Source organism: Trichechus manatus, unplaced genomic scaffold, assembly GCF_000243295.1.
Source record: "Trichechus manatus latirostris isolate Lorelei unplaced genomic scaffold, TriManLat1.0 scaffold00012, whole genome shotgun sequence".
NCBI lineage: Eukaryota > Metazoa > Chordata > Mammalia > Sirenia > Trichechidae > Trichechus > Trichechus manatus.
In genome coordinates this window covers 27,467,108-27,490,778 of record NW_004443948.1, presented here as the reverse complement: position 1 = coordinate 27,490,778, position 23,671 = coordinate 27,467,108, and the positions used below count along the sequence as shown (strand labels likewise).

Genomic DNA, 23,671 nt, shown 5'->3' with positions numbered 1-23,671 from the left:
GATTATAGCCAAGAAAACTCTATGGGGTAGTTTTACTCTGTCACACGGGGTTGCTATGAGTCAGAATCGACTCGAAGGCACTCAACACCAACCACTAGATGGCTCTGTTGCAGACTAAACTTTGAGAAGTACTGATTAGAGAGTATTCAGTTTATGAAAAGTTAATAAATAGGTCAGGGATCTGTTCTGTGATCCCAATAAGCGAATTAGATTTAACTCTACTGTTATCTTCTATGTCCAGATGATAAAAACTTTTGTTGTTGTTGTTGTTGTGTTGGTTCTGACTCATAGCGACCCTGTAGGACAGAGTGGAACTGCCCAATAGCGTTTCCAAGGAGCAACTGGTGGATTTGAAGTGCCAGCCTTTCCGTTAGCAGCTGAGCTCTTAACCATTGTGCCACCAGGGCTCCAATAAAAACTATATGCCACAAAAATGTTTAAGATGAAAACCCAAATGAATGCATATATTTGATTAACTCATAAAACACAGCTGCTCCAGTTCACAGAAAAAGGTATACAAGTGATCAGAAGTCATAGATGAAAAGATGCACAGCTTGTCCTGATTCTAGTACAAATCAAAACAGCCACAATTTTTTTAAATTATCCAATTGTTAATTTGTGAAAATCTGCCATACCCTATCAGGACAAGGACAAGGGGAAAACGAACTTTCACGCACTATAGATCAGTTTATGGGCATAACCTTTTTTGGACTATTTGGCAGCCTACTTCTGAAAAATCAGCCCTTGAAAACCCCGTAGAGCACAGTTCTTTCTACTCTGACACAGGTGTAGTCGCCATGAGTCAGAATGGACTCAACCGCAACCAGCTAATAAATGAAAATGTTTAAACTTTTCTAACTTAACAGCATACTTCTACCAATAAGCTGGTATGCCCACAAAGAGGGTGTTTCTTCTTGTCACTTGGTACCCTGCAGGACTGTTAAACATCTTCTTTCTTTTTAATAACATTTCATTGTTTTACATAGCAGTTTAGGTTCCCATTCAACAATTTCTACACAAGTTGTTCAGTAACGTTGGTTACATTCTTCACAATGAGTGAACATTCTCTTTATTTCCATTCTGGTTGTTCCGTTTCCATTAGTCTAGTTTCCCTGCCCCTTACATTCTCATCTTTGTTTTAAAAGTAATTGTTGACCTTTTGGTCTCATAGGTCATTTTTTAAAGGAATACAGTACTTATGGGAGGTATTCATTATTTTTTGAGCCAGTTTGTTATTTGGCTACAAGGTGACCTAGGGTTTGTTTTGGTTTAAGGCTTGAAGAGTATTTCAGGGCGGTAGTCAGGGATTCCTCCAGTCTCAACCAGTCCAGTAGGTCTGATTTCTTTCTTTCTTTTTTTGATTTTTTTGTGTGTTTGTTTTAGGAATTTGAGGTTCTGTTCCACATTTTTCTCCCATTCTATCAGGGTCCATCTGTTGTGGCCCTGACTGTTAAACATTTTCTTGATAAGCATTATTACCTTAAAGATGACTATAAAGAGAGGAAAAACTATAAAGAAAGGAAAAATGACGTAGGACAGACTCGGCTTCCTAGTCTCTGACTCTCCTTTAGTTTCTCTCGCTTTCTCTCAGTTTCGGGTTAAATGTCCTTAAAATTACAGGGAAACTGGAAATGCAAAATTTAAAGATACTTTTAGTTCAGAGTGGTCAAAACTGTCAGTGTAAATGATTGACAAATGTGTTAGACATTGTTTTTGTCTTCCAAGATTTTATACTCTACTGTAACCCTCCACTCTCAATTTCCACATAATTCTTTTAAAAAGAAAGGAGATACCTGCTAATAAATATGCTCTTCGAGTCCCCCCCTCCTATTTATTCGAGTAGTTGATGTCAGTCAAAATAAGTTCTAGAAGTTCTTGAGCATATTCTTGTTTAAATATTGAGAACCCTCGCGGCATCCCAACCAAGTTTAAGAGTTTTGAGGATATTAACAATAACAGGCATAGCCCCGCAGTTCTGCACTAAGAATCAACTTGAACAGTCGGCAAACTTATTTTGTCAATGTCACTTATCATGAGGAAGACTGAAAAAAGAAAGCTATTTCAGGAACACTAGAAATAGGTGGGGTGAGGGAGAACATTTTTTACACAGTAGTTAAAATATGAAAAACAAAAAACAAAACCCAAACCAGTTGCACTTAACGGTTTATGCCACTCGGGGAATGCCAAGTCAGTAGTTCAGCTCTGCCAGAATGTATTAGATCCTGTCTCATCTTCCTTTTGGTAGAAAATCAGTTTCTCAAAATGTGTAGAACAAAATTCTAACCCACAAAAAGACTAGACTTACTGGCCTGACAGAGACTGGAGAAACCCTGAGGGTATGGCCCCCAGAAACCCTTTTAGCTCAGTAATGAAGTCACTCCCAAGGTTCACCCTTCAGCCAAAAATTAGGCAGCCCCATAAAACAAAACAAGACTAAAGGGGCACACCAGCCCAGGGACAAGGACTAAAAGGCAGGCGGGGACAAGAAAACTGGTAAAAGGAAACCCAAGGTCGAGAAGGGAGAGCATCGTAGGAAAATGTAAGAGAGGCTTTGCTTTCTAAATTTCTCTGATGTGAAATCAAGAGATGGTCCTTCCCATGTTTGGGTTGGACCCGCTGCTTCTCTGTTGCCAAGGGAACGTGAAAATGGAATCAGGCCCCTCAATTTTCAGGTTAAGGATCCTGGGTGATTTGAGTGGCTTGATCAAAGAGACTGCGAATGTGCTAACATGGCGAAGGCACACGGGGTTAAACATCTTGCCAAAAGTCCTTCAGAAATCGCAACAGGTCTTTTTTCAGCTGGGGTGTGAAAGGATGAAACGCTTTTTCTTTATAAGAAATTTAGGCATACTGGAGCAGAATTAGAGCCCCTCTGAGGAGGTCTGAGTCTGGGTGTTCTAGTGTGACATAAGATTGTTATTCTGGACTTGAGGGCGGTGGTGGTTCAGTGGCTTGTATGTGAGAGACCTGGATTGGATTCCTGGCCAGTGCACCTCCTGCACAGCCACACCCGTCTGACAATGGAGTGTCTTGGCTGTGATGCTCAACAGGTTTCAGCAGAGCTTCCAGACTAAAGCGGACTAGGAAGAAAAGCTTAGTCTTCTATTTCTGAAAATCAGCCGATCAAAACCCTGTGGATCATAATGGTCCGATCCCCAGTCTATCATGGGGATGGCGTAGGATCAGAGAGTGTTTCATTCTGCTGTACCTGGGGTCACCATGCGTTGCGTGGCCAGCTAACAACACCAGCACTTTGGACTTGAGGTCCTTGAGACCCACCAGTAGGGGAGGCTAGTGTGATTCACTGATGCACTCCCACTTCGCTTGCATTTTCTCGCCTGCTGTAAGTGATTTCTGCACTTTTGAGCCATTGGGCCAGTAGAGCGGTGTAATCTGACATCTGCCAGCGTGGTCAGCTCGGTTGCTGTGACAGTCTTAGGATTTGAAAGGCACCTGAGAGCTCATCCGAAGGTCTCCTAGGAAGGAAAATTCACTTTCTGTCCCCCACAGAAATTGCAGTCCGGGAAGATATTGTTTCTTAACACATATTTGCAGCCAACTGACACATGATGATTTGGTGAGTCCTTATTAAAAATACAGATTCCTCGACCCCTCCTCAGACTTACAATAATCTACATGTTTCCATCTCTCCCCAGGTGATTCTTAAACATTCAGAAGTTTTAGAACCGATGCTATACACGATAGCAAAAATAGAAGAATTCTTAGAGATGTAGACTATATTTCTAGTTACATTGGTCCTGAATACAGAGAAATAGCAGGCATTGCCTTTGCCAATTAACATATCCTGGCAAATTAGCCTTGTTTATTTCTGGCAGTGCTTATTTCCAAAGTGGAGAGGTGTATACAGTCTTACAGTGAAGTGTTACTAACTTGGAAGTTCCAATGCGTTGAGAGTTTAGATATGACAGAATTGGTTGGGTGTCTTTATTTATCCAAGTAAAGACTTCATATTACCTTTGAAGAGGCAGTGGCATAATCTGCTTGTTAACTCCGATGAAATCTAAAAGGAATACACAGTGCAAGAGGAGAGCAAGCTTAAGTCATAAAATGTCATCTGTGATAACTTTTCCCCCATTTACTATTTTATTTGGCTCTTCAGTAAATTACGAGTCTACTGCTCTATTTCTCAGAGTCTTTCCCTCTCTGTGTTTTCTCACTTTTTATGATTGATCCTGGCATTTTACTTAAAAATATTATCCATTGAGAGAGTCTGCAGCTCCAAAGTGATGTTATTTTAATAAGGGACAAAAAAGAAAATTGCTGAATACAGCCTTGAGTTGTCAGCATTATAAATGCCAGACGATAAAAACTCAATCTTCAAGACTTGTCAGAGAGCCTGATGTTAGCTCAAGAAGCGTGTTTCCTCTTAGAGAACTGGCATTATTCTTATGACCAAAAATTACCCAAAAAAGATGTACTGAGTACCAATTCTAGGTGCCAATCTAGAGGCAGCTCACTTTTTTAAGCAGCAGTATACATATTTTAAGGGTTATACAAGAGAGCAAATTACACCTTTTTGCTTCTTAAAATAAGGATCCCTGAGTGGTGCAAATGGTTTGTGCTTGACTACTTATCTAAAGGTTGGCGGTTCAAACGCACCTAGCAGTGCCGTGGAAGAAAGGCCTGGCAGTTTGCTTCCGTAAACATCACAGCCAAGAAAACCCCACAGAGCAGATCTACTCTGTAACATACATGTTCACCATGAGTCAGAATCAACTCAACAGCAACAGTTTTTATACAGGGGAGCAAGTTATACTTCTTTGCTTCTTAAAGTATCTTGGTAGTGACCTGAGATAGAATCCCATATACTACTTTTTCTTCCGTTTCCCTAAAGTGTAAGTCCAGGAAATAGAGCATATGATCATAAATGTCCCAGAGTCTCAGGGACAAGGTCGTTTAGATTTTTCCCTCCACTTGTAGTGGAGGAGGGTGGCAGAGGAGAGCACTTGAGAACTGTCTTGGCAGAATGGTCATAAAAAGTAAAGAAAATGAAAATCCGTAAAGGTCATGTCCACTCTCAAGCCCTGGACTGAGTCATGTCTGGAATAGATCACTTCCTTTATCATTTCCATGGAAAGTTCAGTAGAAGAAATTCATTGCGTATCTCTGGTGACTTTTTGATAATTCACACTACTCTTCTCTATCTTTTCAAAACGAACACCAAAAAAAAAAAAAGAAAGAAAACAGAATCTCCTAGGGAAAACTGTTCTATTCTTTGCTCTTCTTTTTGTCTGGTGTAACTTAAAGAAAAAAATCAAACCCATTGCCATCGAGTCGATTCCTCCTCATAGCAACCCTATAGGACGGAGTGGAACTGCCCCATAGGGTTTCCAAGGAGTGGCTGGTAGATTCGAACTGCTGAACTTTTGGTTAGCAGCTGAGCTCTTAACCACTGTGCCACCCTGGTTCAACTAGGTGAGCTAAATCACCTCTGCAGCATCCCTTAACCACTGTCCAATTAGTGCATAGTACATTGTTTATCTAAGAAAGTGAAGGGGGGCCATGAAAAATATTTTCCTCCCTCTGCACCCTAAGCCCAGAAACCCATTGCCGTCGAGTCAGTTCCAACTTATAGCAACCCTATAGGACAAAGTAGAACTGCCCCATGGGGTTTACAAGGCTGTAAACTTTACAGAAACAGACTCCCACATCTTTCTCCCATGGAGCAGCTGGTGGGTTCAAACTGCCAGCCTTTGAGTTAGCAGCCGAGCACTTTAACCACTGTGGCACCAGAACAACTTAAGTCGTCCATAACCAGGGTTCCTTTTGGCAACCTTTACTCCACCTTTATGAACTTCAAATCCAAGACCTGCTTGGTATGTAAAGAGCCATACACTTGGAATGGAGGGATTTGATGGATTTTTAAAAATTGTTTTTAACTAATTTATCCAGAGTCTTACTTTTGTGACCAAAGCCAAGCATTTACGGTGTTTAAAGGATGGGACTGACTATGTAGTACGACAAAGTATAGCATCACAAATCCACAACTCGGTACCGTTAGCCGTGCTTTCTCATATCCTGAGCCAAAGGGCCACAAATAGAATAGATGTTGCTGTTAATCATTCATTCCGTAAAATATTCTAATCCAACCATCCAGTTTACATAGCAGAATGAAAGTGGAAAAGGACTTTCAGGTTCCTGGAGAATTATCTAAGGTCCAATTTGTCAAATGTGAACCCTAAATTGAAATAACTAGTAACCAGTTGCCATCAAGTTGACTCCAACCCGTGGCGACCTCGTGTGTGAGAGAGTAGAACTGTACTCCGTAAGGGTTTTCGGTGACTGGTTTTCCAGAAGCAGATCACCAGGTCTTTCTTCCAAGGAGCCTCTGGGTGGACTCAAACCTCCACCCTATGTGTACACAGCTGTCTGCACCATCTGATAGCCTTAATTCATAGATTTTCTCCAGCTGTCCCAACTCTGCTAGGTTTAGATGCTGGAGGTAGGCCCACGACAGCCGACTCAGTTCTGGCCTTGGAGCTGGTGGTGTTTTCATCACCCCAGAGTCAGTAAAACCTGCAACTGCCAGGCATTTGCCACACATTTTGCTGCCAGTGACAGCTCAGCCTCTGGCTACTTAGAAAGGAAATGACACAACCTCTGTGTTTACAAGCTGTTTGAAAATGAGACCTTTCATTTCCTTGCTGTGCTCAAGAGTTTTACACTGGAATCCAAAATTCCCATGGTCTTTTCAGGATAAGCATTGCAGCCATCGATGATCAGGAAAGGAAAGGGGATAGAGCCCCCTGTGGAAGGGCACTGGAAGAGAGGGGCAGAGAGCTGAAACAGAGGAACCGATGAGATCCCACTGCAACACTCTCTGGTGTTAAGAGGTGTCATGGTTTCCTAGGACTGCCGTAACAACGCACGACCAGCTGGGTGACTTATAAAAACAGAAACGTGTTGTCTCACAGCTCAGGAGGCTAGAAGTCCAAATCAGGCTATCAGCCATGTCACTTCCTTCTGAGAGCTCTGAGAAGCTGTTCGTAGCTTCTGGTGAAGGCCAGCAATACTTGGCTTGCAGCTGCATCTGCCTCCATTGTCACGTGACCGTCCTTCCTCTGCCTGCTTGTCTCTGTGTATCTTCTCTTCTGTAAAGGCATAGTGATACAGGATTAGGTCCCACCTACGCCAGTGGGAGTCCCTGTCTGGTGCACGCGTTTAAACAATACTAACTACTAACCAGGAGCCTTGGTGGTGTGGTGGTTAAGAGCTCGGCTGCTAACCAAAAGGTCAGCAGTTCGAATCCACCAGCCACTGCTTGGAAACCCTATGGGGCTGTTCCATTCTGTCCTATGGGGTGCTATAAGTTGGAATCGACTCCACGGCAATGGGTTTGTGTTTGTTCTTTAGTTGTACTGTAGATGAAGGTTTACGAAGCAAACAAATTTCTCATTAAACAATTAATACACATATTGTTTTGTGACATTGGTTGCCAGCCCCAGGACATGTCAAGACTCTCCCCTACTAGACCTTTGGATCCCCATTACCAGCTTTCCTGTCCCCTCCTGCTTTCTTGTCCTTGCCCCTGGGCTGGTGTGCCCATTTAGCCTTGTTTTGTTTTATGGGTCTGTCTAATCTTTGGCTGAAGGGTGAACTTCCAGGAGTGACTTCAGTACTGAGTTAAAAGGGTGTCCAGGGACCATACTCTTTGAGTTTCTCCAGTCTTTGTCAGACCAGCAAGTCTGGTCTTTTTCTTTCTTTTTTCTTTTTTTTTTTTAAGTGAGTTAGAATTTTGTTTTCTCCAGCTCTGTCTAGGACCCTTTATTGTGATCCCTGTCAGAGCAGTCAGTGGTGGTAGCCAGGCACCATCTAGTTGTGCTGGACTCATTCTGATGGAGGCTGTGGTGGTTGTGGTCCGTTAGTCCTTTGGACTAATTTTTCCCTTGTGTCTTTGGTTTTCTTCATTCTCCCTTGCTCCAGATGGGGTGAAACCAGTTGAGTATCTTAGATGACTGGGTTTGTTTTTAGTTTTATTTGTTTTTTAACTACTAACCAAAAGATTGCAGTTCAAAAGAGTTCCCTTGTAAGAAAGGCGTGGTGATCTGCTTCTGAAAGTTCACAGCCTTGGAAACCCCACGGAGTACAGTTACACTCTGACACACGTGGGGTCCCCACGCATTGACATCAACTCGACAGCAGATGTTGTTTTCTACTCCAGTATTAGCTCATGTTAAATTAACTTACATCTTCAAAAACTTATTTGCAAACAAGATCATGTTCACAGGTACAGGGGTTAGGACTTCAGTGTACATTTTAGGGGGACATGATTCAGTCCATAACAGGAGGTAAAGCATGTCTGCACTAATGGGACGAGATTGGACTGTTAGAAGGATTGCAGTGCTCCATATTCTTCTCCCCAGTCTGCCTCATCCCAGCCTTGAATAAAGGGGCTAGGAAGAAACTGCCTTCTACTGCAATGGGTTTATTATAGCCGGAAACGTTTATCTTTACAGCCAACGGTTAATGTTCACTTACATAGGGAGTTATACTTTTTTCTTTCCCTTGACTTCTAAGAATCTGCAGTATTATCCAAGTTTCTGTCTAAAGCACTATCAAATTAGCAATCAAAGCACTGCATGTCTTGAATTTATGACCTCTTCATTTAAAAAAATTAATTTTCCTATTTAATTGATATAAATTATGAAAGACTTTAAATGCTTTGCATTTGCTTGAGACTGATTAATGAGTAAATTTGTAAACCGTGACTGTCTTAATTAGCCGGGGTTAATTAGTGTTTACCGCACTTGGAAGATCAAAAGACATGTATAAATGCGCCATAATGTGAATCATTTTTTAATTTGTGTTGAAGCTTAAAGTGTATTCAGATAAGGATTGCTTACATCACACTTTAAAAAAAAAGAATGGCAATTAGTGTGGAAGAGTTTAAATTTTGTGGGGCATTAAGTACATGTTGTTGAAGATGATCATGTTTTAATATTGTGTATTTTAAAATGGTTACATATTTTAATCTGAGTGTGTAAGAAGGAAAGAGTAGGAATCTCTGAGACCAAATTGATTGATATATATATATATTTATACACGTTCTTGTTTGCTGCTCCGACTCCCAGCGACCTTGTATATAACAGAATGAAACATTGCCCAGTCCTGTACCATCATCATGATCTTTGCTATGTTAGAGTCCATTGTTGTGGCCGTTGGGTCAGTCCATCTCACTGAAGGTTTCCATTATTTTTGTTGGCCCTCTGCTTTCCTGAAGGAGCCCTGGTGGTGCAGTAGTTAAGAGCACAGCTGCTAACCGAAAGGTTGGTAGTTTGAATCCACCAGTCGCTTGAGGGAGAAAGATGTGGCAGTCTGCTTCCATAAAGATTACATCCTAGGAGACCCTATGGAGCAGTTCTAATCTGTCATTCAGGGTCACTATGAGCCAGAATCCACTAGACAGCACACAACAACATTCTTAGTGAGGAAGTGGCTGGCAAGGGTAATTTCTGTCAGGCTCAATGGAGTACAATTTCTAGTATCAGGATTCATGGTTTAATCATCAGGAGGGATACTAGGTAATTTAAAGGAGAGGTATAAGAAATACCTTGCACCCTGTATGTCTTAGGCTGAGTTCTCTAGAGAAGCAAAACTAGTGAAGCATAGATGTGTATATATAGAGAGAAAGAATTTTATATCAAGGACATGACTCACATGGTTGTAGAAGCTGGCAGGTCCCAAGTCCATGGGTCAGACGTCAGGTTGAAGCCTTATCCTGACACATGTAGCTTCAGGGGCTGACAAACCCAAGATCAGCAGGTCAGACGTCAGGCTGCTGCCTTACAGGCTGCGGAGGCTGTCAAATCCCAAGATCTGCAGGCAATAGGGCAGGTTGTTGGTTCAAGTCCCAGGAACCAGAGGTCAGATGATGAAGAGCCAGATGCAGGATTCCGAGTGAGCATAAGTCAGCAAGATTTCCCAGAACGTCTGTATGTATTGGATGCAGGCCACACCCCCAAGGAAGCATTCCTTACAACTGATTTGTTGATCATATCAGATCACATCATGAAAGTGATTACATTATATCACAAAATGGAGGATAACTACATCATTACATAACTGCCAAACCAGTGAGAATCATGGCCCAGCTAAGTTGACACACAACCTTAACATCACACTGGAGTTCTTAACAATAACCACCAACCTAATTTTATTGCATTAAGCACTACAGTTAGACACTGGAAAAATTTTCAGCAAGGACACGGAGCTTCATTATGGGTCGAACTATTCACTATCTTGTAGAATTCAGTAAAGTTAAATCTCTTTTGGGGTATTCCATTTACTTTTTTTTTTCCCAAAACATCAGCAAAATTCTGCTGCAATCTGGAAAACACTTATTTTTATTCTGATGCTTCTTTGTAGATTGCTGCAGTGTAGACATGACCTCTCCAAGCCCCTATTTGCAGTGACTCTTGGACTTCTTCAGCACGATGTCCTGGAATATTGCAAACTCAACGTGTCTAGATAGAACCTGTCTTTCTACCCTGTATTTGCTGCTACCATAGGAAGAACTCAGGTCAAGAAATACAATTTTTCTAGCCACCTAAGACGTTCCTCTGCTCCATCCCAGTTACAACCCCATCTCCCTCCAAAAGTAACTGCTGTCCTGACTTCTATCGTAATCACTTCCTTAAATATCTTCTGGTTTTATCCCCCAGTGTGCAGCCTTAGCTATCCTCTTGCCCATGTTTTTTTTTTTTTTTTACTTTGAGCTGTTTTTTAGATATATAGATGGACAGGTAGATAGCTGCCATCGAGTCAGCTCCAACTCGTAATGGCCTTGTATACAACACAACGAAATACTGCCTGGTCCTGCATCATCCTCACAATTGCCGGCATTTTCAGGTCCCATCATTGTGGCTATTGTTCCAGTTCAACTCAATGAAGGTCCCTCCTTCCCACACTGGCCCTCTACTTCACCAAACATAATGTCCTCCTCCAGTGATTGGCCCCTCCTGATGATGTGTCCAAAGCAAGCAAGTTGGACAGTGTTCTGTTGTGATCCATAAGGTTTTTACTGGCTAGTTTTTGGAAGCAGATTGCCAGGCCTTTTCTCCCAAGGTTTTATATATATACACACACACACACCCATTGCCATCAAGTCAATTCCGACTCATAGTGACCCTACAGGACAGAGTAGAACTGCCCCACATGGTTTCTAAGGCTCTAATCTTTACGGAAGCAGACTGCTGCATGTTTTTGCCGAGGAGCAACTGGTGGGTTCAAACCACCGACCTTTCAGTTAGCAACCAAGCGCTTAACCACTGCGCCACCAGGGCTCCATGTATAAATGGATGTGTGTGTGTGTGTGTGTGTGTGTGTTATAACCTCAATACTACATCCTTTCAGAAATTTTTTCTATAGTATATAAACTGGTATTTTAATCTAAACTTTTGAATACTACCACCACCATCACCCATCACCACCACCACCACCCCCCACCCACCCCGGATTGCTTATGTTCCTAACTACCCAGGCAGGACCAAGTCCCCTGCTGTAGTTGGAAATGAGATCAGAACGTTGGCACTGTTCTCCCAAGTAAACATGTAAAAGGAGCCCTTTAATCTGTCTTTAGATGCCAGAGAGCAGAGCCTGCTGACTTTTATCTTGATTTCTGACTGATGCCACTGGTTGATCTACGTTGTTTGATCTACGTTGTTTGAAAACCAAAAGGAAATTTGTCTTAAATGGAAAAGGACTTCTTCCATACCCTCCTTCATAAGCTAGACATGTGATACTTCAGGGAAAATGGCACTTGTGATGAGGAATATTTTCACAAGTGATATGCAGCCTTATTTGTATCCTCTCCAGGGACAGTTTATTACCATAAGTGGACAAAGCGTGTCCTACTCTAAGAGCTGTAGCCGAAAAAGTACTAATGAAGAATAAACCCAGATTCAGACATAGAATCTGAATGTTGACTCAGATTTTCAAGATTGATAGTGTGGCTAAAAATAAGAGGACCGACCCAGTTGTCTAGAGGTCAAAGATAAAATCTAGATTTGTGGGACAGTGTTACTTTAAGATAATACGTCTATAAATTTTTCCCCAATTTGAAAAATATGGCTGCATCCTACAGGGCTGTTTCACCCTCAGCCATTGAAACAGCCTAGTCATACACTGTGGATGAAAGGGGGTATTTGGTTCAGTTGCACGTACAGAGCCAACCCACTGTTCAAACATTTAAACAGCTCAAAGTCCAGAGGAGTCTAAATCAGTTTAAATTTTGACTCAGAGTTGTTGAAGCCTAATGACAATGTATTTAGCTACCATATTCATTCCAATCTTCCAGAGAAAATGGCACTCTAAAGAAGTGGGAGATGGGTGGTCAGAGAGAGAAACAGCTGCTGAGGATGGATTGTCAAAGACGAAGTGTCAGATATGGCATCACTTAGTGGAGGAGGAGCATCATGTGGTTGTGGAGCTAGAAAACACCTGGTTCTCCAGCTCTGCTCCACCATCAGGAAGCTCTGTGGCCTTGAGTTGGACCACGTTTTGCCTTAGTTCATTCATATGAACAAAGAGACATCATTGAATCCACCCCTTTCCAAATCCATCAAAAATAACATATGCAAAACATTATCACAAGATGCTTGTGATTATAGATAGGGTAACATTTCTCTAATAGAGTTAGTTATCAAAGTTAAATAAAATAGAGTTTTTCATTGAATCATGATAAAGTTGTACTAGAAGGCAGGATACTTGAGTTGAGATCCCACTTCTGCCTCTTGCTAATTGCAGGTGTACTTCTCAGGACAGATGTCAGTTTGCTCAGCTATCAACGGAGATAGCAATCTCTCTGTAACGATTATTGTGGATATCAGATGAGCTGATGCGCACAGAAATGGAAAGTGTCATTAGTGTAATTGATCTAATGCAATCAAGGGGCAGTAAATCCAAAATTCATTGCCTACAAGTCGATTCTGATTCATAGCGACCCTATAGGACAGAGTAGAACTGCCCATAGGGTTTCCAAGGCTATAAATCTTTATGGAGGCAGACTGCTGCATCATTCTCCCGCGGAGCAGCTGGCGGGTTCAAACCGCTGACCTTTTGGTTAGCAGCTGAGCACTTAATCACTGTGCCACCAGGCTCCTCAAAAAACCAAAAGCTGTTACCATCAGGTGGATTCCAACTCCTAGTGACCCTATAGGACAGAATAGAACTGCCCCATACGGTTTCCAAGGAGCAGCTGGTAGATTTGAACTGCCGACCTTTTTTGCTTAGCAGCCATAGCTCTTAACCACTGTGCCACTAGGGTTTCCATAGCATGACACGATTCTATCACAATTCAGTTATAGCATGAGTCAGACACTAATCAAACCATCCCTCAAAACCATGCCTACCATGTAGAAAAATCACTTTAAAAATATAGGCTTTTTTGGAGCCCTGTTTGCGCAATGGTTAGAGCTCAGGCTGCTAACCAAAAAGTTGGCAGTTTGAATCCACCAGCCCCTCCTTGGAAACCCTATGGGGTAGTTCTACTCTGTCGTGTAGGGTCACTGTGAGTCAGAAATTGACTTGACAGCAATGGATTTGGTTTTGGTTTTTCCCCCAAATCAGTATTCTAAACAGGCACTGCTGCATTGAACTGCGGGTCAGTAAATCCATACTTAAAGGTAAATTACTCACTAGGAGAGAGCTGTACTTTTCTGGGACAAGCATAGCGATGCCCTCTACACTTTTAAGTACACCTTTTCCTCAGAGTCTGAACAACACTGATCTGCTCCCTGAAGACTTCCCTGCTTTGGCTGGTGTGTGGTTACTGGTCTGATAAATGGTCTTGCGAGGAAAGAGATCATATCTAGCCATTCTTCCTTTTCCTGTGGCTTTTTGGCACAGAAATGTTACCGTTAATTATAGCTGCAAGACAACAGAATGTGTTGGGTTCTATGAACATGAATTTAAGATGTTTAGAAGTAAGGCTGCTTCTGGAAATGTTTGCTGCCCATTCTCAGCTTTTACACCTTCGTTGTTTTGTTTTTTGTTTGTTGTTGTTGTTTTGTCTCTTATGACAGGGATAAGTGAACCCGTTGTATAGTGGTGCCTGTGAACGAATTCAACCATGGTCAAGTACAAGTCATACAGTTCATGGTCAGAATGAGGGAGAGTAGGGCCTCTCAGACCGTAGGGATCATGTTAACATGAAGATTCTGATTCCTTAGGCATGGGTGGAACCTGAGAGTCTGTGTTTTTAACAAGCTCATCCACTACCCATCTGTCAGTTTGCCTCGCTCTGGTGGCTTGCATGTTGCTGTGATGCTGGAAGCTATGCCACCGGTATTCCAAATACCAGCTGGGTCAGCCATGGTGGTCAGGTTTCCGTGGACCTTCCAAGCTAAGACAGACTAGAAGTAAAGACCTGGCGATCTGCTTCCAAAAATCAGCCAGTGAAAACCCTATAGATCACAACAGAACATTGGCTGACATAATGGTGTAAGATGAGCCCCCTAGGTTGTAAGGCAACAATAAACTTGAACATACCAACAAAAGATCATGAAGAGGGTGCAGGACCAGGCAGCAGTTTTGTCCTGTTGTACGTGGCATCGCCGTAAGTCTGCTCAACGGCAGCTAACCAGAACACCAAGCTCCAAGGGGGCGTCCAAGTAGCAGAGGTATAGATCACAGGATTGAAAGTGAAGGCGTTGCAAAGACCGTCTAGTCCAGCCTCCCCTAGTTTTATGGATGAGGAATGCAAGGCTGCTTAGGGAGTTTTAGAGGACATGGTGAGATTGAGTATAATAAACAGTGTCGCAGTGATAATGATGAATGGTGAATCAGACATGGACAGAACTGTAATTTGAGAATTAAATCCGATCTCCCAGTCCTGGAGTGGGCAAAATGCCTAGAATGGTTGACCGCTGATTTACAGTGGAGTTTGTTGGTCAAGGGAAAGAATACATCCTTTTTACAGATACTTCCAGTGCAGCTATCAAGGGTGCATTTAAAAAAAAAAATCCCATTGCCATCGTGTCAATTCCGACTTACAGCGACCCTATAGGTCAGAGTAGAATTGCCCCATAGGGTTTCCGAGGAGCAGCTGGTGGATTCAAACTGGTGACCTTTTGGTTAGCAGCCAAGCTGTTAACCACTGTGCCAGCAAGCCTCTGGGGGGATATTGCGCAGGGTTTAATATTTATTTGTGTATCTTCCTTTCAGGCAGATGCATAAGTAAATATTTGTTAAAAAGTTAGGAATTGGTCATATGAGAATTCCATTGACAAGACTGAAAGAGAATTTCCATTGAGGGACAGGCTGCAGGAACCAGAAGAATTGGAAAATGGGGATGGGGGAAGCAGTGCAGGCTAGATCCAGACAAAACAAAACAAGCGGACAGACCTCACATTCTCACCAGCCTCCAAGCCAGCTCTGTAATAGCCACGTTTTACAGGGAAAAGGTTGTGATTGCACCTTTTTTATTGGAAGGAAATTTCCCTCCCCACCCAAATATGTTTAACCTGTGGAAGAGATAGTTCGGTAATTATAACTGAACCATGTAAAAGAAGGTTGATCTAATGTCTATAAACTTGATTTTCTTGAGAAACCTAAAATGTGGTAATTAAGTTTTTAGGAGTTTGGGTAGTGGGTTAATAATTAAAAAAAGGATATTATGTGAATTATCTAGAATTCATCTGTTTCCCATTTAGCAGTTCTTTTATGAGGACTTTTCTCTCAAAATGAACTACTATGGAATTCTATTTCTTCTATAGGAAAAGAAAATATTAGCCATTCAAAACACTATTAAGTGTTTCTATTGATGTTATTTTCTTTATTTTAAACCCTTGCAGTGATAGCTAAGTTGGGCGTTTTGGTTGTTTTTGTTTGTTTGCTTTGCTTTTGTTTCTTTCCAGTTTATTATCAGTGTGTCTAACATAGGAGTCCCTGGGTGGTGCAAACAGTTATGCGCTCAATTTCTAGCTGGAAAGTTGCTATTTCGAACTCCCCCAGAAGCACCTTGGAAGACAAGCCTGGCAATCTGCTTCTGAAAGGCCACAGCCTTGAAAACTCGATGGACCAGTTCTACTCTGCACACCTGGGGTCGCCATGAGTCAGAATTGACTCAACAGCAACTGACAACAGCCTTAACATGTCTAATATGCATCTTCCAAGCGTTTTTTTAAAAGGGCAAGGTGATAGTGTTCGGTTTGTATTTAATATTCGAAATTGAACGTCAATTTCTGGTACTGCTGAAACCATAGGTTAAATATTAGCATTATTGCGTTCAGTTAAATCTTTCCACTTTGAACTTTTAATTGCCTGGGTATTATGAGAGGACACATTTGACTCTAGAGGTAACTGCTGCAATTTTGGGCAATAACAGATAGCTTTTAGGGAAAAAAAAAGAGTCTTGAGGGGAAATGAGCCTAGTTTTTCAGCTTAATATGGCAGTTGGCAAATGTGGATGCTTAAAAGCTTTGGAAAGTCCCAATATAGGCCATCAAAGCATTGTAATAAAATATTAAATTAATTCAGATAAAAGGATAATCCATCAGGACCACCAACATGGTAGGAGCATGGTTTCTGGATGATTCGTCTCAGCACAGAAGTCAAAGATAAAGTCCCAGTCAGAATTAGCAATGAAGTAACCACATTTGGCCCAGGTTTTTTCCAATGCACTGAATTGCTGGGTGTCAGTTGTGTTAGCCGCTGGTAAAATCCTCAGCCTGGAGTCATGTCCCGAGGTGGCCGGCTGCCTTAGATGTCTTACCATCACGGATTGAATCCTTCTCTAACTAATGGCAGTCTGTCGTTTTCACCCTCTGTTTCTCCCTTAAAACCACACTCCGACTTCATTGTTCCAAATCAGATAGCTAGAGATGGCTATTTCTAAATCTCCTATGTTAAATTAAGATAGGAACATGAATTTTTGCTGTTTTGTACCCCCCCCCCCCAAAAAAAAGTGCTTTTCACTCTGTGAAGAATGCTGCTTGTCTTCAGAGTTTTTATATTCTCACCTTCGTTTCCTGAAATTGATTCGAATAAACATTAAACCACATGGGGCTCAGCATTCTGGGGACCATTTGGAGGAAATGTCCTACCAACAGTGTAAAAGATGAAAGAGAAAAAGGCTCACAGTATTTAGCTCCACCTGAATTGCCCCATGAGGGACAGATGGGAGATTTCCCACCTGTGACAACTCCCTGTTCTACCTTTTCACTGCCAAGGTCTGAGATGGTACAGGACCCCCTCCAGCTTCCTGTGCCTGGGACATGCCTACTTGGAGGAAGAAAATAGTAACCATTCCATTCCATGGGGCTGGTAGTAATCAAGTCAGCTTGCAACTCAGTAAACCTTAGGTAAATTATATGTGAGGATGACATTGCTGAAGATACTAGAACTGAGTTGTGTTTCTAATGTGTGAGTTCTACATTTAATTTACTCTGTAAGTGAACAAGCGAATGATGACTAAGAGTGAGCCACCTCCTCTAGTACTGCGTGAGGCTGAATCCATCAGGGCTAAATGCATGGAGGTTGGCATATGCAGCCGGGGACTTGAATTTCAGCACTGATAGTTACTGGCCGTGTGATCTTGAAGAGGTTGGCCCAATCTCTTCCAGCAGCAGTTTCCTATCTTGTAAGGATACTAAGACAAACTAGGAAGAAAGGCCTGGTGATCTACTTTCAAAAATCAACCAGTGAGAACCCTGTGGATCATAACTGTCCAATCCACAACCAGTCGTGGAAGTTCTGCAGGACGGGGCAGCATTTAGTTCCGTTGTACATGGGATCATTGTGAGTTGGAGGCCAACCCGACGACAGCTAATAACAACAACAACAAAGGATAATATTGTCTACCTCATAAAGTTGTTGAGAGGAGAGTCATAGGGAGGTGGCATTTTTTCTGGACTTTTAAAGAGTTCGTGTGATTTATAAGCAGAGGTGGGAGAGAAGCATCCCAGGTAGTGAGAACAGAAAACAAAGGTGTTCTGATGAGAATGCACAATCCTGTGTGGGATAACCCAGATTGTTCAGTCTGTGAGTGTGGAGTATACAGCAAGGAGCTGTAGGCCTCCTGGCTAGAAAGATGGGGTCAGCCCAGATCGTGGAAGGCCTTCAGCATCTGGCAAAGGAGTTAGGGCTCAATTCAGTAGAAAATAAGGAGCCACTGAAATGGGGAGCAGCTATCCATCCAATCTTCTGTTGGGGAACAGAACCGAAAAAAAAACCAAACCTAGTGCTGTCGAGTCGATTCCGACTCATAGCGACCCTATAGGACAGAGTAGAACTGCCCCATAGGGTTTCCAAGGAGCGACTGGTGGATTTGAACTGGCAGCCTTTTTGTTAGCAGCCGAGTTCTTAACCATTTCACCACTAGGGCTCGAAGAGGGATAAAAAATAGAGTAGGGAGAGTAATGAGGAGCCCATCACAATTATCTAGGGGAAAAAATAATGATATGTTCCAGCCAGGCTAGTGACCATGGGAAAGGGGAGCAAGAGATGGGTAAGAGAGAATTCAGAAGTTGAATTAAAAAGGAGTTGCCAGAATCATGGGTGGTTCTGAAGGCTTCAAGCCTCAGTGACTGGGAGAGCAGTGCTGCTGTGATTAGAAATGGGAAGACAGGAGGGAGAACAGGGCCGCTGAGTACTGTGCATGCGAATTTTGTGGATCAAGAGGGATATCTAGGTGATACACCCAGCAAGCTGTTAGAACTAGAGCCAGAGGGAGAAGTCAAAGCTGCAGAAACAGATTTCAGATTCATTCAAAGGTAGGAGATCCCTGGAGTTATGAGAATGGATGGGATTTCCAAAGGGGAGAATTGTAGTGAAAGATGCAAAGAGATACAAGTTAAGGGGATACAGAAAGGTAAGGGGAAGTGTCTTAATAATAATAATAGAAATACCACAAGTGGATGGCTTTAACAAAGAGAAGTTTATTCTCTCACAGTCCTGTAGGCTATAAGTCCAAATTCAGGGCATCAGCTCCAGGGGAACACTTTCTGTCAGCTCTGGAGGAAGGTCCATGTCATCAATCTTTCCTTGGTCTGGGAGCTTCTCAGCACAGGAGCCTCAGGTGCAAAGCATGCACTCTGCTCCCGGCACTGCTTTCTTGGTGGTATGAGGTTCCCATGTGTCTCTGCTCACTTCTCTCTTATATCTCAAAAAAGATTGGCTTGAGACACTATCCAATCTTGTAGACCTCATCCGTATAACCTCATCATAGTGATAGAGTTTACAACACATGAGGAAATCACATCAGATTACAAAATGGTACACAATCATACAATACTGGGAATCATGACCTACACATTTTTGGGGGGACATAATTCAATCCATGACAGGGAGGAAGTTCACTTCTGCATATGGGGGGCAAGAGAAGAAACTTCCAGATGGAAGAGGTAAGTGATGGTAAAGACCACAAAGACACCAGGAACAACATGGCCCCAAGTAGGGCCAAGAGCGGATAGCGCTGATAAAGGTTTGTCCTTTTTCAGGATGAAGGTGTAGGCATACGTAGTTATTATGCCAGAATATCCTCTCTGTAGTCTAGTAAATGCTTAACAGTCAGAAGCATAAGATTTATATAAAAGAAATGCCCATTTAATTTATTAAATCATACATTGGCTAAGTTATTAGTCATTACCCATGACTCTAAGACATGAAAAAGTTGGAAGAAGTCTAATGGGTGCCTTTTATCTGTATGGGAAAGGTCATTTCAGCCATCAAATACTGAATTTTAGATTGGTGCTGTAGAGAAGAGATATATATTATAACTCAAATTAGACTTCAAAAGGACTGATTTGCTTGGAATTCTATCATGTAAAATAATATCTTGTAATAAAACTCACTCCTTAGAAGGATATTAATCGCATGCTGTTCTCTCAAATTGTTTTAATGGATATATTTGATCAGAATTTTTTTTTTTTTTTTTTTTTGTCAATTTAAAAGAGGGTTTGAAGGATGATGGTATCATGTTACAAATCAAGTTTAAATACTGGTTTCATTTTCTTCATTTTCTATAGCATTAATACCAACCTGGGATTGGTTTGAAATTTATATAATACAGTAAACTCTTGACAACATGATTAGAAAGTGTGATGTTTGACTAATGAAATATTGTCAATAGCATATATGCTAACCATAGGCCTCTAATTGTGGGGAAGATACACAGGAAAACCTGGTCAATCTTTGACAACATAATATTCAAATACAAATTTGGTGATGCCCCGGGGTCAGTTTTTAAAGCAGTATTACTGGGGTTTTTTCCCCAGTAAAAATGCATATTGATACTAAAATTTATGGTTTGAAGATTTTTACTAGACTACAAGAGCTTCAGATAAGTCAGTTATGTTCCGTTAAGGTTTTGTTGAGGAGTCAATTTAAAAACCAGTGCTGGTAGCAGTTTTCAGAAAATTAAAGCAGCAGAGGAGAAGGGCCAAGGTATGTGGTATCAGGTCACATGAGAAACATTGGAGACAGTGATGTTTAGCCAGAGAAGAAAGGGCTGGAGTAGAGCTTCATGTCTGCAGAGCTGCATCTGGAAGGGCAAGGGGACAGTATCTTTGTTGCCTCAGAACTTAGAACTCAGAACTTAGGTCATGTAGCACCAGGAGAACATTTGGGGAAGGCAGATTTGTTCACGGCAAAGCAATAAGAACTGGGCAAAATGGAGTGGGCTGCCTGTCAGTTATTCATTCCTTGTCCTCGCAAGTGTTCAAGGAGAGACTCAAGGTCCTCTGGGTACATCCTTTGACTTGAGAGAGATTTGTACGTTGCGCGCTACTACCAGCCACCTCAGGTACCACATCAAAGCATGCCATTTATTCCTCTGTGGTCATCTGTATACTATGTGTCAGAGGAGGAGGTGGCAATGTAACTCTTAAGGTTCTCTCTTCCGGAAGCTGGGAAGACAGTGGTAGAGAGGTTGAGAACATCAGTCATCTGAGCCATCGTCCCTGGGTTCAAATCCCATCATCACCACTTGGTAGCCGTGACTTTGTGTAAATTGCTTAACTTTTTGTGTGCCCCAGTTTTCACATCTACAAGATGGAGATAGAATTTCTGAGTGATGCAAACCATTAACGTGCTCAGCTGTTAACTGAAAGGTTGGAGGTTCATGTCCAGCCAGAGGTACCTTGGCAGAAAGCCCGTAGTGGTCTACTTCTGAAAAATCAGCCATTGAAAACCCTATGGAGCACAGCTGACACCCGGGGGACACCATGAGTCAGAGCTGTCTCCACAGCAACTGTTGTTTTGTCTTTTAGGATGGAGATAATGGTACCCAAGCCACGGCTCTAAATGAGATCAAGCACGTAAGGCAGTTAAAGGCAGTGAATGGTAGCTGCTGTTGCTGCTGTGATTGTTGTTATTACCCACAAAAGAGATGCTTTTGTTTTGTGTCATGTAGATGAGCTGCTTCAGAAAGAGCAAAATTACTCAGATGATGTCTTGGCCAACATGATCAGTGAACCAAGAATCAGTTATGGAAATGATGCCCTCATGCCATCTTTGACTGAAACAAAAACCACGGTGGAACTCCTTCCCGTGAATGGCGAGTTCAGTCTCGATGACCTCCAGCCGTGGCATCCTTTTGGGGTCGACTCTGTGCCAGCCAACACCGAAAATGAAGGTAAGAGTCCCAGCAGGGAAGGAGAACATTTTAGTGTATTCAGCATATATCTATTTATCTATATCTACACATACATAACACGTACATATGTTTATGTCCACGCGTGTGTTTTTTTAATATTCGTGAGTAGTGGTTTTTGATAGGAATTTTTTAAAATACTTTCTCACTGAGAGGCATTTTGTTGCTTCCGTAATGAAAGCATAATATTCTACTTGTGTTGATGAGACAGTAATCTGGAATGCCCACTTTCCAAGCGTGCAGACAGAACATACCGCCAGAATGATGGTGGGATTGTGGAAATCACAATGTACCAGGCAGAGAAAGAAGTTTTGATGGGGCCTGCAAGAATGGAGATTTTGGAAGGCACCCAAATAATCCTTATTGACTATTCTTATGTAAAATTTCAGATTGCATTAAATGCTAAAGGCAAAGATAAGAACCACTTCGAAATAAAGTGTAATTTTGCATAAGATTTAAACAATTTTGTATTTAGAAAGCTAAATTGAAGGCAGCTGTCAAAATTAAGAAACACATTGCTCTAAATATTTTTGCCTGTGATAGTTCAAAGTAAAATTTTCTTTATTGTAAATTTGTGCAATGGCAGATGTTCTTTCTTCACAGATATTTCTTAACAGAACCTTTCAAATAATATCTACTTAGGGAGCATCGTTTAGGTTTTTTTTTTTTTTTTTAAATCCTATTCCCTATCACTTTTACATATTCAAAAGTATGAAACTGCAAACACATGGAAACCTTGATTTGTAGGTACTAATTTCATGCTTTTCAATAACACACAGGACTTTACCAGTGATTTTCTTTAAGTAGCACACTTTGATGGTGGTTTCGTATTTTTAATATACATACCTCATAAAACGCAATCAATACACTCCTCAGACTATATCTAAATCAAATATTAGAAGTTACGTGTACTCAAGAAAGTTTTTTTTTTTAAGAAGCATTGCAGAAAATCTTTATATGACTATTTTTCTAATGTGAGTAATCACCCCAAATTTGTTTCCTGAATTTGAAAAAGAGTACCTCATAGCAATGTCATCTGATTTTAATAGCAATGCGAATTATAAAGCAAAAGATGACTAAGACTTAACTATTTACAAAGATAATTCTTACACAGAGGAAAATATTTTAAGGCTGTTTTGTTACCAAAGACTTGAGTGACTTCCTTATTAAATTGTATTATTACTAGAGTCCAGGTTGTGTCATCTTTTATAGGTAGACACATTTTGACCATTTAAAATTCTCATTATTCATCTCTAATGAGAACTTTTTGGGAAAAATGTCTAATCTCACTGATGTAGATTGAATACACACTGGGATTTTTCCTTCAGAATGTTGCGCTATTGTTGTTGTTGTTAGGTGCCCTCGAGTTGGTTCTGACTCACAGCAACCTTATATACAACAGAGCAAAACACTGCCCAATCCTGCGCCTTCTTCACAATTGTTGTTATGCTTGAGCCCGTTGTTGCAGCCACTGTGTCAGTCCATCTCATTGAGGGTCTTCCTCTTTTTCATTGACCCTCTACTAAGCATGATATCCTTCTCCGTGGACTGAACCCTCCTGATAATATGCCTCGCCATCCTCGATTCTAAGGAGCATTCTAGCTGTACTTCTTCCAAGACCGGTTTGTTCGTTCTTCCGGTCCGCGGTATATTCAATATCCTTCACCAACACCATAACTCAAAGGCATCAGTTCTTCTTCGTTCTTCTTTATTCATTGTCCAGCTTTCTCATGCTTATAAAGCAATTGGAAATACTATGGCTTGGTTAAGGTACACCTTAGTCTTCAAAGTGACATCTTTGCTTTTTTAACACATTAAAGAGGTCTTCTGCAGCAGATTTGCTCCGTGCAATAGGTCATTTGATTTCTTGACTGCTGCTTCCACGGGTGTTGATTGTGCATCCAAGTAAAATGAAATCCTTGACAACTTCAATCTTTTCTCCGTTTATCATGATGTTGCTTATTGGTCCGTTTGTGAGGATTTTTGTTTTCTTTACGTTGAGGTGTAATCCATACTGAAGGCTATGGTCTTGGATCTTCATCAGTAAGTACTTCAAGTCCT

The 23,671-nt window shown here is 41.5% G+C and overlaps 1 protein-coding gene across 2 annotated transcripts in view; it reads left to right on the top strand.

Annotated features, from left to right (window-relative positions):
• Positions 1-23,671, top strand: part of APP (amyloid beta precursor protein) — a 125,928-nt gene that overhangs the window by 74,331 nt on the left and 27,926 nt on the right. For both annotated transcript variants that reach the window (XM_023726656.1, XM_023726658.1), the window contains exon 7: positions 21,371-21,592. In XM_023726656.1, the coding sequence (XP_023582424.1) occupies positions 21,371-21,592 (222 nt within the window). The remainder of the gene's footprint in view (positions 1-21,370; positions 21,593-23,671) is intronic.